Source organism: Myotis nattereri (genome assembly GCF_964212035.1).
Source record: "Myotis nattereri genome assembly, chromosome: 8".
NCBI classification, from domain to species: domain Eukaryota; kingdom Metazoa; phylum Chordata; class Mammalia; order Chiroptera; family Vespertilionidae; genus Myotis; species Myotis nattereri.
In genome coordinates this window covers 36,002,895-36,022,554 of record NC_138083.1, presented here as the reverse complement: position 1 = coordinate 36,022,554, position 19,660 = coordinate 36,002,895, and the positions used below count along the sequence as shown (strand labels likewise).

At 37.0% G+C, this 19,660-nt stretch overlaps 1 protein-coding gene across 1 annotated transcript in view; it reads right to left on the bottom strand.

Annotated features, from left to right (window-relative positions):
* ITCH (itchy E3 ubiquitin protein ligase) overlaps nucleotides 1-19,660 on the bottom strand; it is a 129,180-nt gene that overhangs the window by 69,079 nt on the left and 40,441 nt on the right. The window contains exons 3-6 of the mRNA XM_081097015.1: nucleotides 15,288-15,429; nucleotides 11,445-11,569; nucleotides 9,095-9,232; nucleotides 2,263-2,308 (exon numbers count right to left, since the gene is read on the bottom strand). Coding sequence (XP_080953141.1) covers nucleotides 2,263-2,308; nucleotides 9,095-9,232; nucleotides 11,445-11,569; nucleotides 15,288-15,429 — 451 coding nt within the window. The remainder of the gene's footprint in view (nucleotides 1-2,262; nucleotides 2,309-9,094; nucleotides 9,233-11,444; nucleotides 11,570-15,287; nucleotides 15,430-19,660) is intronic.

Here is a 19,660-nt window from a genome sequence, read left to right as displayed (position 1 = left end):
CTTTTTAGTCATATAGTTATAAAATCTGCAAATAAAAGAAAAAGGGGTAAAGCCAGTCGTAGCCATAATTGTTATGTAGTAACTCTAAACAGCATCTGACAGTTTACAAAATGCATTTCAAACCAATCATCTCAGAGATATGCTCTCTGAAATAAAAGATAATGTAAAGGAATTCATGCTTAACATAAAAGACATGCTCAAGCCCTGGCTGGTGCTCAATGGTTAGTGCATCAGCCTGCAGAGTCAAGGGTCACGGGGTTGGATTCCCCGTCAAAGGTACATACTTCAGTTGCAAGTTCCCCCATCTTGGTAGGGGTGCATGTGGGAGGCAAACAATTGATGTATCTGTCTCACATGAATGTTTCTGTCTGTCTCTCTGTCTCTGTCTCTCCCCCCCCCCCCCCCCCCGCCCCACACACACACAACCTTTCTCTCCCTCCCTTCCACTCTCTTTAGAAATCAATGGGAAAAATATCCTCGAGTGAGGATTAAAAAAAGAAGAAGAAAAGGGCATGTTCAAAACTAGTCTGGCAGTCTCAGAAATCTAGAAGACACTGTACCTGAGATTACTTATAAACGATGATTCACTTGGGAAGATGTAAAACACTGATTAAATAAATGGCATAAAGCTAGGGCTATAGCAATGCTTTTGCAAGAAATTTAGACTTGTCTAGAGTGGTTTCATAAAGGTATTATAAGAAAGAGATTTGCAAAAATGAAACAACAGAGTGGCATAACAGAACTTTTCAATGGGCACATAAAATTATATCACACTCTCATTTATTAATGCAAAAATATAGGTTTATTATACAAAACAGGAGTTAACTGACCAAAGCAAACAGAAATATTAAAATATTTTTATGGGGAAAAATTTTTATAGGGGAAATTTCAGGAATTCAAGAAATCTTCTATTAAATATAAAACTAAAAGAGGCACAAAAACATAAATTATCTTCCAGTTTACAGAGACATTTATGTAATTTTAAGAAACGTTTCTGTTGCTTTGTAATCAATCACAAGGAGAAATAAAATAGTTATTTTTCTCTGGCCAAGAAGTTACTACCCCTTAATATCCTACACTTCTTTTGAGATTAGAAGATGATTCTTTGTCACAGGAGTGACTTTGTGAAGGCAGATCTCCATTATGTAAAACACAACAGCTTTATAAACTTTGATTTTCCTAAAAATCTTAATGAGTTATCTTTTTTAAACTTTTTATTATGAAATTTTTACTCATCACGAAAGTAAATAGAGCGCTGGCTGGTATGGCTCAGTTGATTAGGTGTGGTCCTGTTTACCAAAAGGTTGCTGGGTTGTGGGCTGGATCCTCGGTGGGGGATCATGCAGGAAGTAGGCGATTGATGCTACTCTCTCACTTCCATATTTCTCTCTCTCTCCCTCCCTCTTCCTTCCTCTCTCTCTAAATATCAATAAAAATATATCTTTAAAGGTAAATAGACAAGTACAACAAAATCATCTCCTTTCCTAACTTTATCTCCCATTGCTGGTTCCCAGAAAAACCAATAAACACTACTTTAAAGTCTGTTAAGTCGGTTAACACAACCCAGACATTCAATAGTTGCAGGCCTGAAGGCAGGTAGGCACATGAAAGCGCTGAATCTAGGCTAAGAGCAAACATCTGGTTCAAATCTCTGCCCCTGCTAATGAAGGCCCAGGAGATATTATAGCTAGTGGTGAACTTTATATGTACCCAATCCTTATATTTTTAGCTTTCCTAGAAAATAAATTTAACATCCTAATGATGGCCCTGGGATTCTGAACTCCTTGCCTTTGAAAAAAAAAATGCCAATATATTAACTTTCTACAAGCTGAAGGAAGTTTTAGCAATTTGGGTATCCCTGGCCTACACCAGAGAACTGCAGTCAGATAAGCTAAGAGTCCTGAATCTTTCATAAATATTTCCTTTCTTACCATGAGCCCTGAATTGTTTAAAAATATATTTTTATTGATTTCAGAGAGGAAGGAAGAGATAGAAACATCACTGATGAGAATCATGGATCGTCCACCTCCTGCACACCCCCCCCAGGGGGGACTGAGCCCGCGACCCAGGCATGTGCCCTTGAAAGGAATGGAACCTGGGACCCTTCGGTCCACAGGCCGACGCTCTATCCACTGAGACAAACTGGCCAGGGTGAGCCCTGAATTTTTTGACAGTCATTTATTCTTATATCAATCTGAACTTGAAGTTTTGACTAAAATGAATATCTTTTTCTGCATTCTTAATAAATAAGTAAAATCTTACCTTGTTTCCTCCTTGGGCCTGGAGCCATCATCATTCTGTGAAGCACCTTTAACATCAATAAAATTTAGAGAGAAAATAAGTTTCAAAGTGGTTTTCATGTTTTTCCTAAACATGGTATGTAAGCAAAGCCTTTTATTAAATCTTTCTAGTAAAGAACATACTAGAATTTAAATTGCAGCATGACATTTAAAAGGAATATGTGATAAATATTAAGACTGAAATAAAAGTTTTACCAAAATTTTGTGCAAATGTGGATTACATGTAAGAAATACTAATTAACCAAGGTATATTACTCCTGGGCTAATTCTGCCTTTCTTAAAATATATGTTTGCTTAATTTGAATATAAATCTAATTATTTTTAGCCATTTTTGTATTCCAAATATCTTACCAAAAAAGTGCTGATCACCAGCAGAATAATTAATAAAATAGGTTCTGAAAACAGAAAAACCAGTAACATATCTCTAGTGCTGGGGCCTGGAAAACAGCTTCAAGAATAGGAAAGGCACAAATGGATGTTAAAGTAGCCAAAAATGAATGCTACAATGTTCACACTTTCTTCAAATTTTATTCATGGGAACTATCTCTAGGATTCAGTAAGGGGCTGTATACTATAAAGTATAAAACATTAGAAGAAGGCTACTACACTGCCACAAAAACAAAGAAGAAAAAAAACTATAAAATGAAGAAACAAGAACTCAAGTTTAACAGTCCAGGTCCATATAGTTAAAGAACAATAGCCCCTTATGAATATGGGCATAATTTCAAACAGTGAAATAATCACTTTATTATTCCAAAGCATAATAGATAAACTCCTTATGAGATGATGCGTCACCACTATACTACACAGCAAAGTTGGCAAGCATCTCATCTGGTATACAAATATTGCATTTAAAAAAATAAATCTTTATTGTTGAAAGTATTACATATGTCCCCCAAATATTGCATTTTTTTTAAATGGTAGAGATGTGTAGATTAAATATGGTATATCTATGCAATAGAAAACTATCCTATTAATAAAAGCCTATGTGGCCGAAACCGGTTTGGCTCGGTGGATAGAGCGTCGGCCTGCGGACTGAAGGGTCCCGGGTTCGATTCCGGTCAAGGGCATGTACCTGGGTTGCGGGCACTTCCCCAGTGGGGGATGTGCAGGAGGCAGCTGATCGATGTTTCTCTCTCATCGATGTTTCTAACTCTCTATCTCTCTCCCTTCCTCTCTGTGAAAAATCAATAAAATATATTTAAAAAAATAAATAAATAAATAAATAAAAGCCTATGTGGTTGTCACGCCCTCACGTCGTGACGCCCTCAGCAATCACCAGGAGGCTGCGTGCACAGTGGGCACGAGCGGGGGGCGGGGGGGGGCTGGACGGCTGTGTGTGTGGCGCAAAGGTGGGGCCCATGGCTCCACGTGGCGTGGAGGCGGGACCCCTGGCTCTGGCCTACCTCTTTAGGGCAATCCATTGAGGAGCCCAGGATGAGTGGGCAGGGCCTACCTCTTTGGGGTGATCAATTGTGAGGCTCCTGCACTCTAAGTGGGCACAGGCCAGGCTGGGGGACCGCCCCCCCCCCGCAAGTGCACAAATTTTGTGCACTGGGCCTCTAATTCAGCAATAAAAAGGAATGAACTACTGAAACATGCTGTAGTGGATTAATCTAAAAAACATTATGCTAAGTGAAAAAACCTGACACAAAAGACCACATATTGTATAATTTCATTTATGTAACATGTCTAGAAAAGACAAAATTTTAAAGACAAACTAAATTAGTGGTTGCCTGAGCCTGAGGTGAGAACAGGATTTCCTATAAATAGGCTAGAGGGAGGGATCTTACTGGGAGATGAAAATGTTCTAAACCCAATTTACAGTACTGATTGGATTATTCAAATAAATTACTAAAAACCATTAAATTATATAGCTGAAATGGGTGAATTTTATGAAATATAAAATACATATCAACAAAGCTGTTAAAATAGTTTTTAAGACATGATACAATGATATAATTTTGTTTTATAAGAATTATTCTTATATGGAATACATTCCCTTAAAATAGCTGATAAATAAAACATAAATGAAATCAGAAAATCAAAATATCCAGCATTAAGTTACTAAAATAGGTCAACTAGTATCCTACTTTTCTACAAAATTAAGAAAACCATGTGGAACAAACCATTTAAACCTATCAGTAACTACTACTTCTAAACTTTCATTTACTATAGTAAAGCATGGATTGAAGGGTCTATGTAGGATATCTTATGAGCATACATAAAAATTTTCAAATGTAAGTCAAATTTTTAAAATACCATTACAGCAAAGTTTCTCTCTGTAAAACAATTAGTTGGTACTCAGGCCCAATTGACATCTGGTAATTTCAAATAATATTGGTAGAGCAAAAAATTTAGGCTAGCTTCTTAGAATGTATTATGCTGATAAAAAAAACATTAGATGTATTCACACATGAAAATGGCTATTGAGCCTAAAATTAATGCAAGAAAGTTTAATGCAAGAAAGAATAAAAAAAAAAATGTAATGGAATATACACAATAAGAACCAAAGGTCACATATGCCCAAAAATATCCCCAAATTCATTTTGGGATATATCTTCAGAGATATATATGTTAAATAATATAGATCTTCATAAGAATATTTTATAATCCTATTTTATAATCAAAATTTAATAGTAAAATTTCTCTTTAGGAAAACTGTCTTTGACAATAATACTTTTTGGTGCTTCTTGTTGGATGTCATATTTGGAAGAGAGATGTAAAACACTCCACTACCAACCTCCAAAGAACTAAAAATAGAACTAAAAATAAATGAATAGGAAGCTCTTATAGATAGTAACAACTGCCCACATTCAATTTGTTGAGTTAACTTATATCTGAGGACTATAGAACTAAGTCTACCAACTAGCAATAAAGGCTTCTTCCCAGAGACTTACAAAAGCAGAATAACTCTGTATTAACTACGGGAAAATACCAGGGCAAATTATGTGGTTACTTTCTAAATCAGCGAAATAAGGAAGAGTATCAAGTGTCTCTCTCAAGTCTTGCTCTTGCTCTCGTGCTTTCTCTCCTTGCCTCCTTCCCCTCCCCATGTCCTTCCCTCCCTTCCACTGTCTCTAAAAATCAATGGGAAAAATATCCTCAGGTGAGGCTTAACAAAGAGAGAGAGATCAATATGAGAGAAACACATGGATTGGTTGCTTCCTGCACACGCCCGGACTGGGCCAGGAATCAAACCAGCAACCCTCAGGTGTGTGGGCCAATGCTCTAACCACTAGGCAATGCTGGCCAGGGCATAAAGCTCTCTGGTTTTTAAATAAAGTTTGAAGTAAAGTGGGAAGAACAAATAAACATGCTGAGTAAATTTTGTTTCATTTGAAAAAGGTTTACATATATAACTGCCATTTTAAAAAAATATAACCAACAAAAAGAATGAATCACAAATTCATAAGTGCCAAAAGAGATAATGCTGAATCATCAGGAAAATCCAACATTCACAATATATCCAAATATACGGCAAGCTATATTATTTGACTACTTTTATATCCAAATTCAGACAGTGATTCTTTTTATTAACATTACTTAATCAATAAAAAATATCAAAGTCTACAAGAACAGATTTCATTATAAGAATCACCAATGGTTGGCTGGCATGGCTCAGTAGTTGAGTGTCGACCTATGAACCAAGAGGTTACAGTTAGATTCCCAATCAGAGCATATGTGGGTTCTGGGCTTGATCCCCAGTGTGGGGTGTGCAGAAGGCAGCCAATTAATGATTCTCTCTCACCATTTATGTTTCCAACTCCCTCTTCCTTCCTCTCTGAAATAATTTTTCAAAAAGAACCATCTATGTATTTTTCCACAAAGACTTCTGACTGAATATGCTCAGGAGGAAAAAATCTAAAAACCTATAAAATTAGAAAAATATTGGAATACCAAAGCTATGCCCCACTCCACCCCAAGTTCTAATCCAATCAAACAATGCCCAGGTGCTAAAAACTCAATTTTAGTGCTAAACTCTAGTTTTCATTTCTGACTTGTAAGTTACAGAAATGGAACCAATCGAAGAAAAATAGAAGTTTAATTCCCACCGCATGTACTTGTGGGCTGAACTGGGTTTTGTTTGTTTGCTCACAACTAACTCATGATTTAATTTAAAGTTGCTAAGTTTTAAGTGTGTTATTGGCAAGAAAATGAAACATAATGCTTTACAACATTATGAGTTAAATGAGTATACATGTAAATACACCAACATTATGCCTACAATATGATAAGCATTAAAGAAAAAAAAGTAGCTATTATAGCTGGCAACTCTAATCTTAAAATCCACTATGATTTACTTCCCAGTTAAAAACTCTTTACTTCAGCCCTAACTGGTTTGGCTCAGTCGATGGAGCATCGGCCTGTGGACTGAAAGGTCCCAGGTTCAATTGGGGTCAAGGGCATGTACCTTGGTTGCAGGCACATCCCCAGTGGGGAGTGTGCAGGAGGCAGCTGGTCGATGTTTCTAGCTCTCTATCCCTCTCCCTTCCTCTCTGTAAAAACCAATAAAATATATATTTTTAAAAAAACCTCTTTACTTCAAGAAATCATGCCCTGGCCGGTTTGGCTCAGTGGATGGAGCGCCGGCCTGCGGACTGGGGGGTCCCGGGTTCGATTCCGGTCAGGGGCATGTGCCTTGGTTGCGGGCGCCTCCCCAGTGGGGGGTGTGCAGGGGGCAGCTGATCGGTGTTTCTCATCGATGTTTCTGGCTTTCTCTCTCATCTATGTTTCTGGCTCTCTATCCCTCTCCCTTCCTCTCTGTGAAAAATCAATAAAATATATTTAAAAAAAAAAAAAAAGAAATCATGTTAAATTCTGCCAATTATTTTCCTACTTGAGTGGTAAACTGATGACATAAATGTGAACTTCTGTAGATAATAAACAATAAAGTCATAAATATAAATAAGCGGTTTATTTTATTTTATTTTTTAAATATATTTTATTGATTTTTACAGAGAGGAAGGGAGAGAGATAGAGAGTTAGAAACATCGATGAGCGAGAAACATCAATCAGCTGCCTCCTGCACATCTCCCACTGGGGATGTGCCCGCAACCCAGGTACATGCCCTTGACCGGAATCGAACCTGGGACCTTTCAGTCCACAGGCCGACGCTCTATCCACTGAGCCAAACCGGTTTCGGCAATAAGCAGTTTAGATTCTACTCTGAAATATGAAGACTAACATGCTTTACCTTTGTTAATTTTGAAATATTTGGCATTAATAATAGTTCCAAATTTGTAGGGAATAAACAGGAAGCTATAAAAACAGGGTTAGAGCACTGTAGCAATGTGATTTAATTATTTATATTATCTTCCAGAGCTCAAATTTATAGAAAAATGAACTATTATAGAATACCCATGAATAGCTGTCAATTAAAATGAAGATATCAATTCTGAAGCAGTATGACCATTTCAGAAATTTCTCTTCATCCTCATTAACCCCAAAGAAACCATCTGGAAGATATATCAGGGCTACCTGTAAGGTCCTGCTATTAAAAAAGATCATGAGTTAAAGAGGAAGTAGGAAGTCTTCCAAAGTAGAAACAGAAGAATAGCACCTGACAACTATAAAATGTTTCATAATGCAGTTTCTAAGTAAACAAAAAGAACTTTGTCAGGCATAAATCTGTTCTTTGTGCTGCAGTCTCTAAAAATCAGATTCAGCCCGGCTGGCATGAGCATCGACCTATGAACCAGGTCAGTGCTTCATTCCCAGTCAGGGCACATGCCTGGGTTGTGGGCTCCATCCCCAGTGGGGGAATGCAGGAGGCAGCTAATCAATGATTCTCTCATTATTGATGTTCCTATCTCTCTCTTTCCCTCTCTGAAATCAATACAAATATATTTTTAAAAAGAAAGTATCTTTCTAAAAAAGAAAAGAAAATCCACTTAGTACATGAAAAGTGATGGAAATATCCAAAGAGAATCCACTGAGAAGTAGTTTTATTAAGCATGCTAACTCTGCAGGCACAACTTGGGTGCTATCAAACTTTCAATTTATAGTTCATGTTTACTCCCTTTAACAAACACTAGGAAATCATAAACTGTAAGATATACCAGCATTCATATAATGAATTGGTTTTTTCATTATTATAACACAAAGGCATCTCTACATAAATAGAAGAGAGGTGGCAAATGAATTTCAGCTTGTATTGGCTATCTGGTACAGTACTAATAAAGATTTCCAGTCAAATTTAAACTTAAACACACACTGCTACAGACAATAAACTATGTTTGCCATATGCCACCTTAACAGCTATCACTGGCCTAGAGAATAAATACTTTATAAATCAATTTATTACCCATAGGGACAACTGTGATTCAACTTTTATTTGGCTAGCCTTTCAACTTACAGAAAGACATCTAATTCATACAAACAATGCCCTAAAAGGAAAATGTTTTCAATTATCAATGTCTCTTTTTAAAAAGAAAATAATGGTGAAGCTTGTGTGGCTCAGTGGATTGATTGTCCCGTGCACCATACAGGTCGCTGGTTCGATTCTTGGGCAGGGCATATGCCTGGGTTGCAGGCTTGATCCACAGTAGGGGGCCTGCAGGAGGCAGCCAATCTATGTTTCTCTATCATCAATGTTTCTATCTTCCCTCACTCTCCCTTTTTCTCTTTCTAAAACAATCAATAAAAACATACTAAAAAAATTCCTTAAAGTAAAAATAAAAAGGAAACAATGTCTTAAATGTGAAAAGAATAATAAAAATTACATGCAGCACACTAGACTGGCTAATGTAAGAAGAATCATTAATGACCCTATACAAAAAGCGATTACTTACTTTCTGAACATGTAGCTTCACCATTGGTAACAACTTCAGATTCTAACTGCAGCCCATCAAGACAAACTGACAAGTCTCCTATTGTCTCTGTTGGTTCTTTGTCACCTACAAGCTGTAAAGTCACAACTACTTTCTCAACTGGAAGAGAATAAATTACAGAACAAATGGTCATTTTTTTTCTTTAAGTCATCTTAACTTAAAAACTTAATGTCAGGAAAAAAATCTACATATTGATTATTTTTCCCTTTAAGTCATCTTAACTGTTAAAAACAATGTGAAAAAAAATCACATATGTGTATATACATTGTTTTAATATTTTTCACTCAGGGTTTCAGATCTTATGACACCAAAACATTTTAAAAATAGAATTTGCTAACACTTAATAACATAAAATGCTAAATAGCTCAATGATCACATTTACTATATACATGCCATCCTTATATAAAATGAGCGAGCAAGGCCCTAGCTGGTTTATCTCAGTGGATAGAGTGTTGGCTGCAGACTGAAGGGTCCCAGGTTCAATTCCAGTCAGGGCACATGCCCAGGGCTGCAGACTAGAATCCTAGTAGGGGGCGTGCAGGAGGCAGCTGATCAATGATTCTCTTATCATTAATGTTTCTATCTCTATCTCCCTTTCCTTCCTCTCTGAGATAAATAAAAACATATTTAAAAAAAAAAAAAAAGAGCCAGGACAATAAAATGAGCCAGCAGGACAACCAAGAAAATTCAGCAACATATGTTTGATTTATATTGACTGCCAACATATCACTTAAGAATGGATTGCTCGCCCTGACCGGTTTAGCTCAGTGGATAGAGCGTTGACCTGCGGACTGAAGGGTCCCGGGTTCGATTCCGATCAGGGGCATGTACTGGCACATCCCCAGTGGAGGGTGTGTAGGAGGCAGCTGATTGATGTTTCTCTCTCATCAATGTTTCTAACTCTCTATCCCTCTCCCTTCCTCTCTGTAAAAAATCAATAAAATATATTTAAAAAACAAAGAATGGATTGCTCTGGCCGGTGCTGCTCAACTGGTTGGGTGTCACCCCATACACCAAAAGGTTGCTGATTTAATTCCTGGTCAGGTCACATGCCCAGGTTTCAAACTCTATTCCCAGTAGGGGGAGAACAGGAGTAAGCCAATGTTCTCACATCAATTTTTCCCTTTCCCTGTCCCTTCTTCTCTCTCTAAAATTCAAATTTAAAAATATTTTTTAAAAAGAATGGATTATATCTCACCCTAAACCAGTATGACTCAGTTGGTTGGAGTGTCCCATAAACCAAAAGTGGCAGGTTCATTTCCTGGTCAAGGCACATAAACAGGTTGTGGGTTCATACCCGGTGGATGGGGACACGTGCATGAGGCAACCTATCAATGTTTCTCTCTCACATCTCTCTGTCTCTCTCCCTTCCTCTCTCTAAAATCAATTATATATATATATATTAAATAAATATATAAATATATATTTACATATATATATAGTTGCTTAAAAAATAGATTGTATCTCATAAGTTCTAACCAAGAAATAAAATTCTTAGAAGTATGTTTTAGATAGTCAAGGTATAGAAAATAACTGTTTTAAAATCATAATATATTAAAACAAACATGTTTCAAGTTTTCATATATGTATACTTAACAAAGATATATACATATAAACACACACAGATCAAAAGTAGGTTTACAGTTGTGAGTACATGAAACTCTTCATTTTTATTTATTATTTCATTTTCCATAAAATAACTGTAAACCTACTTTTGCCCCATCCTATATGAATAAAAACAACCATCTAAAATGAGGAAATTCTGTCCAGTAAGTGTGGCTCAGTGACTGAGCATCAACCTAGGAACCAGGAGGTCACAGTTTGATTCCCGGTCAGGGCACATGCTCGGGTTTCGAGCTTGATCCCCAGTGTAGGGCATCTCTCATCATTGATGTTTCTATCTCTCTCCCTCTCTCTTTGAAATTAATAAAAATATATTTTAAAAATAAAATAAATGAGGAAGTTTTTAAAATGAGCATTTGGAAAAGAAAATCTATCAAAATATTAACATTTGTCTCTCTGACGTTGGGATTGTTTTTTCCTTCATCTCTGCTCTGTATTTTATAGTTTTCCATAATTGAGTATGCAGTACTTTAATAAATATCTATTAAATAAGTGAATATTTATTTAAGGCTTTGAATACAAAAGGAATGACCAAACCAAGGTTACTCAGAATGCTTTAAATAATTCAAGATTCTTCTCCCTGTTAATAATTAAAAATAGTGAACATAATCATTCTGGATGTTTGGCATATGAATTTCCTGAAGAAAAAAGAAACTGAGCATAATTTCTATTACTTTTACATACATACGTTTCATATTGTTTGACTTTAATGTTTCATAGATATCTAGTGCAGCAGTTCCCAATAAAACATCAGATTTCAGTGTCTGGTGACTCCACACGCGAAAATGTAATTTACTCATAGGGGTGACGATACTAAAAATGAAGGTGAAAAAAACTTTTTCATTAAATATCACAATGGAATGCTACATAAATTACAATTAAGTTTTAATGTCTACAATCCTACTGTGCCCCTCATAGTTTACTGTATAACTAATATTGCCTATACTCCATAACCTTATGAAAAACACCTGGATGTTACATGCTTGCATGATCATTTTCCCTTGTAAATGAACTATAGTGGCAACTTCATCTATGCACTGTCAACAAAAGTGAAACTGCTCATCATGCTATAAATTTGGAAAACTAGTTTTAGTAGTATAAAAAAGTGAACTTATAAACTAAATCCTTATTTTACTTCATGTAGTGTGCTCAACTTGAGATTACTTCATTTAATCTTCAAAGCAACCCTATGAAATGGGATTTAGCATGTTCATCTTCAGATATAGAAACTCCCACTTAGGTTAAGCACATTGCCCAATATCATACAGCCAGTCAGTGGCAGACTGTAATCTGAACAAGGCCTATCATTAAAATATATATTAAAAAGTTCCTGAGTCAACTTTATAATGATTTTAGGATTATGATACCTTACATTTCACACTGCTGAAGACAAATTGTCCAGGACAACTGTCAAATATAGACTCACTCATGCCATGCTAAATGCCAATAACAAATGCTATCTGTAATGGTAATTTCCAAAGCAAACTTTGGGAAATTTGTATTTATAATAAATTATATTCAAACTATTTGAGTCATCAATTAGAAAAACAGGAACACTATAAAATCTACCATAGTCCTATGGTTCAAAGCTAGGAAGACAAAATCTTGAAAGCTTTTAATATACCTCATTCTCTCTAAATCTTGATCAAATTTTGGGGAACAAATAAACACTCTTCTCCTTAGAAGTCCACCTAATGCCTATAACCCCATCATCATATTTCTACCACCATTTTAATAGTAGCAGGTAGTATTTAAAGCAAACTAAAATATTTTCACTTAATATTGCCTCTCTTTTTTGGTTGTGGTGGTAGTAGTGTGTGTGTAGGGGTGTAATATAATGTATTAATTCTCTTAAAAATTCTCAAATGTTACTTTCAGGAAAACATATAGTATATACAGGGTGCCCCCAAATGTGTATACACCCTTTACAGCTGATAGCTCAATTGATGTTTCTTTCTTTTCAGATTTAACCCATTGGCATTAATAATTATTCAAAGTGTGTATACATTTTGGGGGGCACCCTGCAGTAAGAAAACATTTCTCTATTAGTCATCTGAGAAATCATAATGGAGATGGAATACAAGAACAGATAAATTTAATATTACTTTAATTTGAGAGGATAAAGTATACTGTCAAAGATGGTCTTATCTTAATTATTTCAATTCAACTCTAGAGAAGTCTGAAAAGTCTGCTAGCATAACAATGGAAGCTGTGTTAAAATCACAAGCCAATCTGCTGCAAATTAAAAATTCAGGATAACATGAGCTATGTGTTCCCTAAACATCTGGGCTAAATAACAGTACTACCATATGGTACTACTTCAAAAGTTTCTTTTTTCTTAATGTTTTAAGCACTGAGTTCATGTCATTATCAGCTTAAGAGTCTCAAAGTATGTATGTAGTGAGTACAGATAGCAGTTGGTAGAAAGCTGATGAGCATTCAGTCTATTATTCATTATAGAGGTTGTGACATTTTATAGATTTCATTTCATTTTTGTGAAAATTTTACTCATATACTGTTTAATTTAGATCAATCTCTAATGAGCCACTAATTAAAAACAAAGTCTAAGAAATATTAATATTGAAATGAATACAAATGTGGATCATTACTTCTTTCTGTAAATAGGCCTCAAAATGATCTTCAATAAATTTGTGAATTTCACTCGATCAAAATGATCATGAAGTACATTAAGGTGCCTCAGATCTTCAAAAATCCTTGTTAAAGAATAATATAGGTAATAAAGATTAAAGTAAAAAGAATAAATAGGCATATTCAATTTGCTTTGTTTTACTAGGAATAAATACTATCCACATAAGCATGTATCATGTGAACAAAAGAGCTTTTAGTTTCAAATGTCTCATCTGACCATTTAGAAAAACTTTTTTTAAAGTCACTGGTTTACTTCTTTGAGGGGAAAAAAACCAAGAAATCCAAATGTTAGGTTATGAAAGCAATTTGTGTACTATTAGGTACTAGAGGCCCGGTTCATGAAATTCGTGCACTTGGCCCGGCCTGCGCCCTCTTGGACATCTTTAGCGCTACCACAGAGGTGGGAAAGGCTCCTGCCACTGCCGCTGCGTTAGCTCGGCTTCTGGCTGGGTGGCACTCCCCTTGTGGGAGCACACTGACCACCAGGGGGCAGCTCCTGTGTGGAGCATCTGCCCCCTGGTGGTCAGTGCGCATCATAGTGACCGGTTGTTCTGCTGTTTGGTCAATTTGCATATTAGCCTTTTATTATTTAGGATGTGACAACTAGTTACATTTAAACTACATTTTTATATACATTTGGTCCCCAAACCAAATATTTTAAAATCCACTTGTTGAGCTGGCTTGGTGTGGTTCAGTGGTTGAATGTCAACCCATGAACAGGATGCCATGGTTTGATTCCCAGTCAGGGAACATGCCTGGTTATGGGCTTGATCCCCAGAAGGGGGAGTGCAGGAGGCAGCCAATCAATGAGTCTCTATCATCATTGATGTTTCTCTCTCTTTCTCTTCCTTCCTCTCTCTGAAATCAATGAAAACATTTTTTTAATCCATTTGTTGATAAATCATACGAAAAAAGCCTAATACGCAAATGTCCCCTCGACAGGAAGTTCAACAGGGAGCGCCCCCCCCCCCCCACCAGCCCGGCCCCTGATTGCCCCTCCCCACCCCAAACAGGGGCCGGGCTGGCAGGACGACCTCCTGCATCCCCTCCCCCGAGCCTGGCCCCAATCGGGCGGGCCAGCCAGACCCACCCATATACAAATTCATGCACTGGGCCTCTAGTTTAACCTATAATTTCCTTCAATGAGTGCTCAAAACCAACATTTGAGGCTTTGTCAATAGTGTTGAAATTGAGCTACATCCTACATCTATGAATTAATATTGGAGAGAATACTAATATACAAACATATGCACATGAATATATATTGTAACAGTGTCTAACAGCACAACATTAGAAACCAACTGATCAATAGGGAACTAGTAAAATAAGTGATAGTCCATTCATACTCAGGAATATTATGTAGCCATATAAGGGAAGTCAGACCTCTATGTACTCAGCTAAAAATATACCCATGTTATGTGAACTAGGTATAAAAACAAAGTCGTAGAAGAAAACATATAGTATAATTTTTTTAAAGGAAGAAATTCCCTGTATAGGTACTATGTGAGCATCATAATAAAACAAAACTATCTTTTAAAATTAAATTAAAAAATAAAGTGAGCTACTCGTAGCCCTCTATTTCAAACCCTAACTTAAGTAAACAGCTATTAAGAATGGCCATGACCATGGGTTCCCCCAGCTGTTATTCAGGGGCAATAGCGATAGCATCATCAATTAAACTGGAGAAAGTAAAGGAGAGACTAGAAAAACAGAAATATCTAAAGAGAAACAAAAAGGGAACTAGAGGAAGGAGTCCTAGGATGGGGGAAAAAGAAAAGGATGAAAGAGAGGAAAGAAGCAAAGAAAACAAGTGAAACCTTTTTAAAGCTGCATTTCTCAGCTACTAAACAAAATATACTATAGAAAATACTTTCAAACCTACACTGTAAGGGGTTGCTTCCATTTGGGACTGTTTGTATTGTTACATTTTTCTGTCTTCTTTGACTGTCCATCTACTGTAACTTCCACATAAGGACTTGGTCCAAACCAATTCTTTTTATTTTCTTTAAGTTTTGCTGAAATGACTAAAAGAAAAGAAAAAACATTTCAATATTTGAGTTGACAGTTTAATAGTTCATCTTCAAATCACTTTACTTTCATAAAGGTTATTTAAGCATTATTACTTTTACTCAGAGGAGCAGGCTTACTCTAATATTTACTAATTTTATTCACTCATGAATATTTTCTCCCATTCCAGTAAATTAATATAAGACTTCCCCACACCATCCACCCAAACTCCCATCAGTATCATTGGTATAGTAGCCCACTATCATTATCAATCATCCCAGAACTCTGAGGTCAATTAAATAGTGTACTGATAGTCTGGCCAGTGTGGCTCAGTGGTTGAGCATCGACCTATAAACCAGGAGGTCATATGCCTGGGTTTTGGCTCAATCCACAGTAGGGGGCATTCAGAAGGCAGCAGATTACTGATTCTCTCTCATCATTGATGTTTCTCTCTCTCTCTCCCTCTTCCTTCTCTCTGAAATTAAAAAAAAAAATTTAAAAAGCGTTTCTCCCCTCCACTCCCCCAAAAAAAGTATACTGATAACTTGGTCAACAAATATTTAAATGTCTACCATGTGTCAGATATTGCTCTAAACTGTGGATAGAGCAGTTTACAATAGAAAAGGCATTGGCTCTCAAGAAAATGAGATCCTAGTTAGAGAAAAATCCTTGTGACGAAAAACAAACTAATGTGGCAGAATGGCTTGACAGTAAGGAAGACCTCTGAGGAAGTACTTTTACAAAGCATCTAAATGGCAAGGAGCTAGGCATGTGAAGACTGGAGTTGTGAACAGAGTTTGGTATATCCAAGGAAAAGTACAGCAAGTGGGAAGAATAGTAAATGAAATCACATTAGGGTGTTAAGCCAAGATAAGGAATTTGGATTTTATTTAAGCATGCTGGAAAGCCACTGGAAGAACAGTTATAAACTAGTATTACTTTTAGCATCTCATAGATCTCATTATATTTGCAAGAGCTTCCTACATTGTGCATCTTGAGATACTGACTCCTTAGCTTTAACCCTTGAGTTAGTCACTGTTGCCATAAATAGCCCTGTCCAAGCCCCTTGGATGGTACAACAAATATATGCCAGTCTAGCAGAGCACCCCATGGTTTCCACAAGTAACAACGCATTGCTTCCGTACAAACTAGGTGATCATAGCCAAGGAAATACTCTACCCCCTGGATATCTACTCTAGCAGGGAAGTTTAGAGTAGCAGTCACCAACCGGTGGTCCACAGACCACTGATGGTCTGTCAGGTCTGAAAGGTTGGCGACCACTGGTTTAGAGAATGCCACTGCCCATCAAGGTGAAGGGACCGTTTGTAGATGCTAGCAAAGTTTGTATAGCAGGTACCCAAGAAACTCAATATACAGTACAAATCACAGATAGTCTGAGCATCCTAGCAGGCATAGTTCCAGATGGCAGCCCTGAATCTCCTGACTTCACACAGATCTAATAATTCTGTCCTTTTGTGTTTCTGTGCCTTTTTGGTAGCATTCCAACTAGCCATAGACTTACTATTCTAATGATGTATGCACATTCAATAAAGTAGAACTTCATCATTATTTTGAAATGCTTTTTATAATGAAGTTCAATCTAATTTGAAATCAATATGCATTACCAAAAAAAAAAAAAAAAGCCCAGCTGCAGTGGCTCAGTGGTTAAGCATTGACCTATGACCCAGGAGGTCACGGTTCGATTCCCAGTCAGGGTACATGCCCAGGTTGGGGGCTCGATCCCCAGTCTGGGGGGTGTTTAAGGGGTAACTGATCAATGATTCTCTCTCATCACTGATGTTTCTATCTCTCTTCCTCTCTGAAATCAATAAAAATATATTTAAAAAAAGAAGGAAAAAGCTATAAGAGATACTGCCAGAAAGGTAGGCAGTAAGGAGCCACTGAGGACATTTAAGTAATAGAGTACTATTCAACAAATTTACTGGGTGCCTGTAACACATCAGGTATTATTATGGGCACTGAGGAAACAGATGATCAGATTAACACTCAAACATCATTCTTCTGCTATAGGAAAAATAAGTTAAAGGGAGGCAAAAGTAGGGGATAGAGGCTAATAGAGTCATTTTAATCAAGAAATAGACGGTGGTCGCCCTGGCCAGTTTTCTCAGTGGTCAGAATGTTGGCCTTGGGACCCAAGGGTCTGGATTCAATTCCACCTTGGTTACAAGTTCCCCAGCCCTAGTAGGGGTGAGTGCAGGAGGCAGCCAATTGATGTGTTTCTCTCACACAGATGTTTCTCTTTGTCTCCCTCTCCCTCCCTTCCACACTCTCTCTAGAAATCAATGGAAAAAATATCCTCTGTGGGGATTAAAAAAAAAATTTGAAAGTGGTTTGGACTAGGGTGGTGAACATGGATATGGGGAAAAATAACTACTTCCTAAGGAGAACCAGTAAGATTAGATTGCATGTGGAAGTCGGGAAAAGAAGCAACAAGGATAACTCCCAGGTTTCTGGCATGAGTAGCTGGATAGAAGATGGTATCATTTAATAATATGGAAAAGAACATGATTGAGGAGAGTGGAATGGGCAAGAAATCAAGAGTTTAATAATGAGTGTATAAAATTTGAGATGCTTATGGGACATCTAAGGGGAAACACTAAGTAAGAAGTATTTTTCAGAACAGAATAGTATAATCAAGTGGAGACCAGACCCATCTCTGATTAATGTGTACTATAAAGCTCAAGTACTTAATACAGAACCAAATTCAATCATAGGATTGCCACAGAAAAATATAAAATTCCTATTTTTAATTCGTTTATAGTCTGAGAAAAGAGGAAACAAGCCCAAACAATTATGCAAAAATATTACGTTTCTGGGGGCTCTTGTGGTCCTCTGAAACTAATTAAATCTAGAACAAAGAGCAACTGCAGACCTGATAGGAAGAAAATATTCTGCCCTTAATGGCTTTTTAGGGTTCAAACTTTTTTTTTTTTAATATATTTTATTGATTTTTTACAGAGAGGAAGGGAGAGAGATAGAGAGTGAGAAACATCGATGAGAGAGAAACATCGATCAGCTGCCTCCTACACATCTCCTACTGGGGATATGCCCGCAACCCAGGTACATGCCCTTGACCGGAATCAAACCTGGGACCTTTCAGTCCGCAGGCCGACGCTCTATCCACTGAGCCAAACCGGTTTCGGCTAGGGTTCAAACTTTTGAAAGCTATTTTGCCACATAACACCACCCAATCTCACAAAGTCATTTCAGGAAACTTTAAATGGGTAAATGAAAGAGGAAGGAAACTAACACCAACTATTAGAATTTACGGTGTGTATGATGCTTATTGTCATTCCAATGCTCATCATGACTATTCTGTGAGATAGGTATTATCATCTTAATTCTTAAAATATATTTTATTGATTTCAGAGAGGAAGGGAAAGGGAGAGAGAGATAGAAACATCAATGATGAGAGAGAATCATTGATCTTGTATGCCCCACACTGAGGATTGAGCCTGCAACTAGGCCATGTATCCTGACCAGGAATCGAACGCTAACCTCCTGGTTCCATGCTCAAACACTGAGCCACGCTGGCCGGGCATCATCTTAATTTTAGAGAATCTCAATGATTCCCTAATGCCAGCAAAATTAAGTTTTAACTCTCCTGGGGCATTTTATATTGTTTACTATGTATTCCCAGCCTCCTCCAATACCAAATCCCACCCAGCCTGTAGTATTCTAACCACCAGTAACTGTTTGCTGTTCCTCACAAAGGCCATGCACTTTCATGCCTCTATGTGCTACACCCACCCTTTTCCACCCAATAAAATCCTACTTCTTAAAAGACAAACGCCTCCTTCTCTTTGATTGAATACTTCTTTAAATCTAAGAAGTTAATTGTTCCTGCCTCTATGCTTCCATAGCATTTTCATATTTATATATGTCTCCTACAGCTTTTCATTTCTAGTTTTTTAGTAAGTGTATTACGTAGTTTATATTTGGTTTAATTCACCCTGTAATAACCTTCATGGCAAGGATGTAGCTAGTCTTTATCACTCCTATAGCACTTAGTGATTTAAACCTGAGAAACATTTAAAACATTTGTTGAACCAAATGATTAGTCATAGTAGAAAACAAGTTTCCCTGCTTTATAGTCTCTCTCCCTCTCTCTCTCTCTCTCTCTCTCTCTCTCTCTCTCTCTCTCACACACACACACACACACACACACACACACACACACACACACACAACATTAGTGTTCTTCTGATCCTTCTGTTCTGAAGGTCA